The sequence below is a fragment of the Mandrillus leucophaeus genome, unplaced genomic scaffold (assembly GCF_000951045.1).
Source record: "Mandrillus leucophaeus isolate KB7577 unplaced genomic scaffold, Mleu.le_1.0 Scaffold259, whole genome shotgun sequence".
Classification (NCBI taxonomy): Eukaryota; Metazoa; Chordata; class Mammalia; order Primates; family Cercopithecidae; genus Mandrillus; species Mandrillus leucophaeus.
The window spans coordinates 3,075,586-3,086,470 of NW_012102687.1; the positions used below are offsets into that span (position 1 = coordinate 3,075,586).

Genomic DNA, 10,885 nt, shown 5'->3' on the forward strand with positions numbered 1-10,885 from the left:
AAACCTTTTTGGTGTCAGTTTGGGGAGAATTGAGAAAAGCGAGGAAGGTGGAATGAAATTATCTAATCACTTTTCTCATATTACCCAACACAGGACATGCACGTGGCAGCCAATTACCTGATGCTATTAGGTGAGCCTTCACTTTTCAGATATGGTTGGAAAGTAGGATCCAATCACTGGAGTACTGAGAGCCATGACTGAATTTTTTTTTCTCTATAGCTGGTAAAACATATTGGAAAAAAAATGGATTAGGTCTGTAAACTCTGTGTCAACTATGACCATACTTAACATGTAGTCTAATTCATTAACTTATTCAGGGGAAGTAATTTTACAAGTTTCCATGAAACTCAGCTATTTATCACCAGTAAGCATTAGTCCCCTCATTAATTACCCTATTATGTATGACACTAAACTTAAGATGCAGACAAGTCAATTAAGAAATGAGGGTCAACATTTCTTTGCAGTGTCTTGAGATATTTCTTTTTTAAACAAATACATTATTATCATGTTTTTCTCTAAAATTACTGTTAAGAGAAACAAAATTCGTAAGAATATCTTCAAAATTTAATTTGTTTAAATATAAAACTATAATCCATCTCAACAAGGAAAAAACCTCCAACGATGAATATAACTCTAAGCCTATCTTATATGTTAATTGAGTCCATAGTTCATCAACTTTAAGACACTGATTTTATATATCACGAAGATAAAAGGACTGCCAAATAATTGTAAAATGCCACAGAGTATTAGCCCAAATTTTTCAGAAATCCTTATTATCTCCCCTTCCACTCAATCCTATCACTTCTTATGTGCAGTACACCATTCATCTGACATTCAGCCATTAACTCCCTGGTGTTGTTTTACTTTCAGCTAAAGTGTGTATGCTCACTCTCTAGCTTCATTGTTCTTGAACAGACATTTGTCTTTATCTTCTAAAGCAATCAGTAGAATTCACTTATTAGAAACTACTGAGGAATGGGGGAATCTAAAAAATTGAAAGCTTCTTGTGTGATAATTATATATGTATATACACAGGACATAAATGGATACTCTACTGAATGAGACAGTATTTATTTAATGTTTATGGAATCATTCATGCCTCACATAAGCTTTACTGAAATATTCTGTAAAATATAAAACTTTAATTTAAAAAACCAATTAATTATTTTTGAAGAACACTATTGAATATTAATGAAAAATGATCTCCTTTAAGTATATAAACCATTGCTTAAATAACAAGCACTTTGGGAAGAATGTTAATAAGTGCTACCAAAGTGCATTCTAAAATAGAATTTAATAGTTCAAAATATACATATAGTAATAAAAGCCTAAGTTAAAAGAGGCCTGCATTCAGGACAAAACTTATAAACCAAGTTAGGTCTTGAAAACAATATATTCAATTGATAATTACTAAGTGTAGACCAAGATGCAATACAATTTCATATATGATGGGAGATCAAACAGGCATGAAATATTCTACTGCAACTTCTAACTGCTTGAGGTGGTCCAGATATTTCCATACACTCATGTTAGGACATTTTAGAATGTGTCCACACTGCCACAATCAGGAGAGTAGAGTGTACTCAACCTAACTACTAAATGTACTTATTTTATGAAATAAGCAGTCACCAAAGCATGACAGCTAAATTTCCCCCAAAATTGCCAAGAAGTATTAATTTTTTATCTTGGTCATGCTACATTATATGCCTAAATACACATTATTATCCCTATTGAAGTATTATCCATTTCTTATCTCCATAAACATTGTGCTTATAATTTTAAAATGTTATGTGAAGATTTTCAGGTTTTCAGAAAACAATGGGCACTAATTTATAAAACTCATTTCTGTTTAAGACTTTAAAAATTATAATCCCAAATGTTTTTATGACCCTACATTTTCAATTACACTTGATACATTTGAATGAAGAGTTCAGGGCATAAACTGCTGAGAAAATTGTTTAAAAAGAACCTCAATTTTCCAATTCATCAAAACACTAAATATATCCTATGCAGCTCAATGTAGTTCCAAAGCTGTAGTATGTATGCTGCTTACAGTGACTGTGTAGGTTATATATAAACCTTCTGAGCATTAAAGAATTATTTATGTTTAAAAGAATAATTTTATCTAGTTAAACTTATTATTTGCGACATGAAGTGAGCCACTTAAGACTCTCCTTTTTCACTGCCACTATAGCTCACTAATTCCTCTTTTACTCTCTTCCCCTCTTACCACACCTTCACATTAAAAAAAGAAAAACTGGGTTATAACCACATCTTGGGATGGCAAGGTTTGGTTATGACCTATTTTAAAACTTACATCTTTCTAAGGTTTAAGAACAATCATAAAGTTACTTCACTGTAGTTCTCATATACCTAAAGATCTGCATTGTACATAGTTAGATCACAGAGATCGAACAACCCACAATGCAAAGATTTAAAGGGATAGATCCAGAGAGGTGACATTCCTGCTTGAGGCACAGACTAAATGGAGGTAAAAATTAAGCTACGCATGCCTAAGTGACAACAGGAAACTGTTAGAAAACACTTTAGAAAGTGGTTGGACGTAAAATTGGGTTAAATTGGGCTAAATTGGGCATGTCTATGTCCAGATCCCTGAAGGTCCAGCACAAATTCTAAAATTGGTTTTAACTATTTGGCACATTTTAATTTGTGTATACCTTTTAGCGGAAAAGTTCATTAATTTTCTTCAGAATTTTGTTAGATAGTTAAATTAATAGCCCACATAGAGCTTGACGCTGCATCTAGCTAAGATACACAACCTCCGCTGCCTAAAAGTCTAAGTGACATATCAGGAGGCCTGAACAAAATGGCACATACCACACCAGCTAGTACTAGTTGTGGAGAGGAGACACTTCCCGGAAAGAATGGATTGTCATTTAAAAAAAAAAAAAAAAAAAAAAACTAAGTTAAATAACAGAATTGTCCCAAAAGTAAGCAAGGAAACACAACACTAATAGCCAGTTCATGGGACACTGAAAGCAAAAGACGTCATTTTTTGAGCCAGAGATACTGAAATCCATGTATAAGCTAGAATTAAAAAGATAAATCTGGCCAGGCACAGTGGCTCACGTCTGAAATCCCAGCACTTTGGGAGGCCAAGGTGGGTGGATCACCTGAGGTCAGGAGCTCAAGACAAGTCTGGCCAACATGGTGAAACCCTCTCTCTACTAAAAATACAAAAATTAGCCGGACGTGGTGGTAGGCGCTTGTAATTCCAGTTAATTGGGAGGCTGAGGCAGGAGAATCGCTTGAGCCCGGGAGGTGAAGGTTACAGTGAGTCGAGATCAGCCACTGGGCTCCAGCCTGGGTGACAAGAGCAAAACTCTGTCCGTCCTCCCATCCCCTCCCCCGACAAAAAAAACTACAGATAAACAGAGGAAGCCAGTCAATAATGAAAGAATAAAATGACAGATAACTGTGAGACTATTTAGAGGCATGTAAAAGAAACAGTGTGACTAGCCTTCATAGCGGCCTTCGTTCCCAGCTGCTTTCTAATAAACCTCCAGTTCTCCTGAGGTAATATGAGTCTCTGTTCTTCATAACAATGAGTCCAACATAAATTATACATGATAACCATTTCCAAGTATTTCCATTGCCCTCCATAGAGTATAACCCATTATTACTGTCTGTCCAGCATCCCCTTTTGGAATGGATATAAGCTCCCTTTCCTGTGAAAGATAAACCATTCCATGTGGTTTATACAGGGGCTGATATTACACCCAACATCCCACCCTCCTCACAATACATACACATTCACACTCCCTTTCTGTCAACTAGCTCTTACAGACTGCCACCCTCTCGCACTAGCCCACGTGCTTTCAAGTGTTCATTTTCCTACACATGCTCTCCTCACTCTCTCCTACACACTCGCCTACACAAACAGGAGTGACTACGTGACTCACAGCCAAGCAATCTGAAAATCCATTCCACTAGCCTCAATGATCTGTTCAAGGCTGTGTAACAGAGCATAGGCCAGCAAAAGTCATCTCCATGACTTTCATGCAAGAGTCTGTCAGTGGTCAAAATGCCAGCCCTGAGAAAGAGGCAGACTCTTAAAACACTACATACCTGTAACTATACACTATCTTTTGTACTCAGGACAAAGCCATTCTTCTCCCCCAAACTTAAGATTTGAAACCCTGAAGAAGTCCTTATATCTTCTTTCAGACCTATAAGCCAGAGATTTAGTGCAGACTGGGAAACTCATCAATTCCTCTACCTATCTCTAGTAGCACAGTGGTCTGAAGGACTTCTAATAAGTTTCCCAAATAAAGACTACAATTCCCTCTTCCATCATTCCCAAAGATCCATTGAAATGGTCTCAGAAAGGAACAGACCAACCCATCATTCCAAGTTGGAAAATCTAACAACATTCAAATGGAATTTTGTCTTTTGAGGCAAACATACACTCACACAATTCAATAGCACTTTTAGCAATTAAATTTGTTTGTCTCCACTTTATTTACTGTCTGTGTCCCTCCATTAGACACTACAAGAGCAGAAACTGGATTGGTCTTGTTTACAGCACCTGGCAAATGGCAGGTGTGCTATAATAATTTCTTAAAGAATTAATAAATATAAAATGCCTCACACTCATTCTATAATCATAAATTACTTTGGCCTGAGAACTCATTATCTGTAAAGCACTCCACTGGGTACTATGGGAGTTACAAGGATCACATATGAACTCAGTCCTCAAAGAACTTGTTCCTAGACTCCCTGTGGCCACAAATCCTTTGTGATTTCCTGATGAAAACAGGGACATTCTGTTCAGAAAAAACACCTAAACAAAGACGCTAAGACTTTGCATTAAATTTGAAGAAATTCCCAAGGTAAGAATTCCAAATCTAGTAAGATAAGACAACGATATGTATGCATTTACAGAAGTACTGTGGTCTTTTCTTTGTTGGTTATTATAGTCTAAAAGGAACTTATGTAGACAGGTGATCAAGAGACAAGCAAAAACGACGAAACAAGTCTCCTACTTTCAGAAAATATTTATGTTGGTAGCCTTTGTGTACAAAGACCACTAAGAAATATTAACGTATCTGTAGCACGAAAATATGAGCCACTGATGAAGCTGCATACAAATCCAAAGATTTTCAATGTATAAAGCATAAGCGAGATAAGAATTTCTTGTTATCAGTAGAGAAAAAGAGAAATAATTAAGACTGGTAGAATCCATTCATGAAAAAGGTTCCTGAATGCCTGTAGGCTTTATTTTTTCAAATCTTGCATTAAACTATCTCATCAATGTAAATGTTATATAAGAATTATGATTAGTGACCATTAAATATTTTTAAAGCATTAATAATTAAAAGTATAGGCAGAGGTGGAAAAAAAAGAGGTAATATAGCCTATATTCTGAAATTCTGAGAAGACTCTCCTCCTGGGTTATAGGTTTCAATCAGACTAACATCATCCTCCTAAGGATGTTTACAGCGTAAGAGGAAATGACCTTGCAAGAGTTAACTTTGCAAACCAAACCTATCAAGTGCCAATAAACAACCATTCTACAATTAACAAGTTTTCTCCAACTGTAATAATAAAAACACTCCAAAAACTTCAATAGGAATCCTAACAAGCTCAACCCTTCGAATTTCACCTTCTACTTCTCTAAATGCAGTCAATTAAAAAGAAAATTTCAATTGCTATTGAGCAAAATTTTCTGACTTGCAGACCCTAAAAAAAAAAAAAAACCACCAGAAAGCAAATCGACATAAGAAATATCTTTTTCTAGGAAATGTAAGAAATATAAAGTTCAAAGCTGAAGTTGAGCCACAATCGGAAAAATTATCAAATGTCAGCAGAGTTAGAGGTAACCTAAGAAATTATACAGATCACTACTCTTTTATATAAGAAAGCCAAGGCATGCGAAAAGCATGCCGGTTAGGCTGAGAATGAACTTCAAATTTATGGAGCAGATACAGGCAAAATTAGATCAATATCGGTACCAGAATATGTTTTAAAACATGTCAACTAAACTTAATACATCTAAGTACTTACATTAAGAAGTAATTCATCTTTTGTTTTAAGAGGAAAATTCTTATTTTCCTTCTCAACTTGTAAGTCATCATCTCCATCTGACAGCACTGGAGGAAGTGATACACAAGAGGAAGAAGATGACGATGAGGAAGAGGAGGAGGAAGACGATGAGCTTGAACTATCTGAATCTGTTTCACTGTAGAGAAGAAAACAGTTAAAAAAAAAAAAGTCCAGTATTATTATGTATTAAAATAAGATTATTCAATTAAAAAATATCAACTTTAATACATGTTTATTATTGCTTATTCTAACAATATTAAAATAAGATTATTCAATTAAAACATATCAACTTTACTACATGTTTACTACTGCTGTTCTAATTCAAAAGCTAGCACTTCAAAGCTGATATGGTATTGGGAAAGTAGTCTTTAGTTTACATTTTCAAACCTCTGCTATAACCCAGTTCCTCTTATTACAATAGTCTCACATATCATACACGTGAGTATAAGCAAGCATGTGACAAATCACTAAAATAAGGGAATTCTGGGCATGGCACCTCTCTTAGACACCAATAACCAGATCGCTTAATTGCCAGATCGCTTGAGTTTCTTCTCAGTCTACAGACAACTTGGGAAATCCTCAGTTACTAAAGTATGTAGACCGTTCTACTTTCTGAAAACTCATTTGGTCCTTATCTTCCACAGAAATTATCGTTAACAGCAACCACTGTCTCAGTTTAAATTTTGTTTGTTGGCTCCTCACTTCAAGCCTTTTTATATATTATTTTTAAGGGTTCCATCCTCACTTTCTCTTCTTTCTGTACTACTTTCATGGATAATCCCGTACATGTTAATGATTTCAATCATCATCCATGTGACATTAACGCCTAAATTTTAGGCTATGACGTCTCTAAACTTCATGTCCAATCTCTGACGGCATATTGGCCACCTTTGTACGAACGGCCTATACACTCACACTCACAGCAAGTTAAAACAAGAAAAAGTGCATTATACTAACGAAACCTGCTTCTCCCCGTCAGTTTCCATTTGATTCCACTGCTGTTAACTGACAAAAAGTTGTAACCCTTTTGACTTCTTCAAATATTTGGTATCCTCTGCCATCACCCACAAAGAGTCAGAAGCAGTATCCTGACACTAAGTTGGCCTATTATGAAGCCATATCCCTTCTGCTTTCAAAACGTATCCCCAAATTATCTACCATTTACTTTTCTTTGCTAGTACAATGAGCTCTGAAATCCCACAAGATGATTATACCGCAATCTTAGCACTGCCAAGAAATCCAACCTTGTCTACAGTTGTTACTTCCCCCTCCCAGTCCATTTCATACCCTCTCCTACCTTCATGCCTTCTTCACTCCCACTCTGCTGACGACTTCCCTAAAAACTAAACTACTCACCTCCTCAACACGTGTCTATCTTGTTAACCTGTTCAGTATCCCACTCACTCAACACACTCAACTATTTGTAGACAATGTTCAGTGTTGTTGAGTAACACCCCACATGCTGGAGTCCTCTCCAGCCCAGAGGTTTCGTATTTAAAAGACAGAAGTGGGGGTAGGGGGGAAAAGCTCTCGCAAAACGTAAGAAGCATAAAATACTACTAAATAACACTGTTTAGCTACTTTCATAAACACGTGTTCCCTACAACGATTCTACAAATTAACGTAATCGTCAAGAGCCAGCTCTGAAACACACAAAATATTCCTTTTCCTGATCCTCAATGTATGTGGTTCAAAAAATAAAGCCTACACGTAATGGGGAAAAAAAAAAAAATCAGATCTGACACAAAACTCAATTATAACCACAAAAGTACAGCCTGAACTGAGTAGTTACGGAAACAACCTGAGATCCTCGGGTTTTCTAAAGTCTAACTAAAAATGATACGATCTATACATAGAACTCTTCAGGCTACCAAATTTAGGAAAGAAGTGAGTACTAAGTTCAGATTCACAACGCGACCTGCTGTGAGAGGCAGCGAATAAAGAAAGGGCAGTCGCAGCCAATACTTCAACACATGAGCCCGGAGCACCAGCAACCTGCCCACCCTCCAGGGCCCACACGGGCAACCTCTAGGCTCCTAGGCCCCGGCCACCCCGCCCGTCATACAAGACCTCTCCCCACAGCTCCGGGTCCCTTAGGCACCCGACCTGTCCGAGTCCGAATCCGAATCCGAGTCCGAGGTCTCCAAGGAGTTCGGGGCCCGCGCAGGCTCCTTGGCTCCTGGAGAGGTGACCCAGCCTCCGCAGGCCGGCGATTCAGCTGGCGGCGGCGGCTGCGGCTGTGGCTGCGGCTGCGACGCTGGGGTCCCGGCCGCTACTGCGTTCAGAACGGCCTGCAGAGGCTGCTCACCGGCAGTCTTAACCTCCACGGTCTGCCCAGTGTCCGGGGACCCCTCAAACGACTGTAGCGGCGGCTGTGTCCCTGGCGCAGGGGCAGAGCCCGAAGACGTCGCCGCCGGACCTTCGCCAACTCCGAAATCGGTGCCATTGAATTTCAGAGTTTCCAGCTGAGCGACGGCGGCCTCCACTACCTCCATCACACCGCGCCAGAAACCGAGTCGGCCTCAGGATTTGAGACCCCACACAAGCTTACGGCTCTCTCCAGAAATAATAAAACTACTTAGGCAACCGGAGCAACAGTCCGTGGCCCCAACTTCCCGCGTTTCTCAGGTAACTACACGCGGAGGAGCCAAAAGACCCGCCCCCGCCGTTTACGCAGCAACGCTTTCCGAATAGCGTGTGACGTATGTGGCGCGACGGCGCGACGGCTCGACGGCCTTCCCCGGGAACCGGACACATGCGTCATACCTTTGAAAATCGGGACTAGGAGGTGCGGAGTGGTGACTGACGCCTGTAATCCCAGCACTTTGGGAGGCCGAGGCGGGCGGATCATAAGGTCAGGAGTTCACAGACCAACCTGGCCAATGTGGTCAAACCCTATCTCTACTAAAAATACAAAAATTAACTGGGCATGGTGGCGCGTGCCTGTAATCCCAGCTACTTGGGAGGGTGAGGCAGGAGAATCGCTTGAACCCAGCGGGCGGAGGTTGCAGTGAGCCAAGACCGCGCCACTGCACTCCAGCCTGGCAACAGAGCGAGACTCCGTCTCAAAAAAAAAAAAAAAAAAAAAAAAAGAAAAGAAAAGAAAAAATCAGGGCTGGGGAGGTTCTAAATCGACCGTTTTCACTGCCTCATGTGAACCATTCAAGGCCCGAATGTCGGATTTTCCTATTGCTGCACGTGAACCAGTTCTGCTTGAAGCGCCAAAATAAAGCAGGGATTATACAACAAGGGAGATGCCTGAAGAGTGGTAGGTCCTGTACATGAGAAACTTGAGTCAGGAAGCCTTGAAGTTAAATGAAGTTTATCCATCAGTAGATCCATCTGTCAATAGATAGGACATTAACCATTTTTTCAAAAAGGTAACTACAAGTATTCCATTTTCCTTTCTCCAAGGTACCCTCAAAGAGAGCAGTAATGGGCAAAATTTTGCTGTGTTGTTAATGTTATGGTGATGTCTATATCATACTTGGCACTGTTTCGTGGTAGAGAGATGAGACTATGAGACTGAAATGTACTCACTTAATATTGGAAACCACTAGTCTAAATTGTGGCGAGAGCCAGCAGAGTTCTTAGGACTGAGGAAGAGATCAGAATTTTCTGGTTTCCTATTAGGTCTTCAATGTGATGCATCAGTCCCTGCGTAATAATAATAATCATTGGTACCATTTGTTAAACAGGCATATGTGCCAAGGACTGTGCTAAAGATTTTGTAAATTATTCACTGAGAATTTACTGTGCCATCTACAACAGATCTTCATAGAAATGCAAGGCAAGTGTAGATCTTCATAGAAATGCAAGGCAAGTGTAATAAGAGTAAGGTTTTAAGAAGCTTACAATCTACTTGAAGTAGAGAAGGGCAATGGACAGGAGATAACTAGAAAAATATTTGAAATATGAAATAGAAAATCCAAGTGTAGCAGAAATGGGAAGTAGGATTGATAGGCTATATCATGGAAATCCTCCAAAGTGAAGAAGGATTTTAAACTTGGTATACTAACTTACTAGCATAATGATTAAGCAGAGCTCAGAGTTTTCAACTAAAAAGACCTGTGTTCAGGTCTCAGCTCTACCATGGTGTGATTGGTGTAACTGACTTTGGGCAGGTAACTTAAATCTTAATTTCCTTTTCTGTAAAACAGATAAAAATACGAACTACCATTTTGTGATTGGTGTAACTGTGACTTTGGGCAGTTAACCTAAATCCTAATTTACTTATCTGTAAAATGGAGATAAAAATACTCTCTCATTTAGTTCATGTGAGCATTAAGTAAGGTTTTGTATAAGGGAATGGCATGTCATACACTCAGTGTGCAAAAATACTTGGAAAATGGAACAGTGCGTGAAGTCATGAATAAAATATTTCGTTAACAATGATCTTGCAAAGACATGCAGTACAGATTTGAGAAGGGAAGACATTTGAGCCAGAATTTTCCCCAGCCCGCCACTTTGTTGCATTTTTCCAGGAATTAGGTGATAAAAATCTGAACTAGGGTTACAGTCAATGAAATAGAGTAAAGGAAATCCCCAGTATCGGGAGAAGAATAATAGTACTCTAAAACTTCTGGTTAAGGAAATTAGAAAGAAGTTGGTATTACCAATAAAAATGGAGAAGTTGGCCAGGTGCAGGGCCTCACGCCTGTTACTTCCAGCACTTTGGGAGGCTGAGGTGGGCAGATCACCTTAGGCCAGGAGTTTGAGACCAGTCTGGGCAACATGGCGAAACCCCATCTCTACTAAAAATACAAAAACTTAGCTGGGCGTGGTGGCAGGCACCTGTAATCCCAGCTACTTGGGAGGC

General features: G+C 39.1%; 1 protein-coding gene across 2 annotated transcripts in view; it reads right to left on the bottom strand.

The window, feature by feature from the left end:
• NAF1 (nuclear assembly factor 1 ribonucleoprotein) overlaps window positions 1–8,952 on the bottom strand; it is a 38,683-nt gene extending 29,731 nt beyond the window's left edge. For both annotated transcript variants that reach the window (XM_011983980.1, XM_011983979.1), the window contains exons 1-2: window positions 8,173–8,952; window positions 6,028–6,202 (exon numbers count right to left, since the gene is read on the bottom strand). In XM_011983980.1, the coding sequence (XP_011839370.1) occupies window positions 6,028–6,202; window positions 8,173–8,561 (564 nt within the window). In that variant the 5' untranslated portion in view covers window positions 8,562–8,952. The remainder of the gene's footprint in view (window positions 1–6,027; window positions 6,203–8,172) is intronic.
• Between the last annotated feature and the right edge of the window lie 1,933 nt (window positions 8,953–10,885).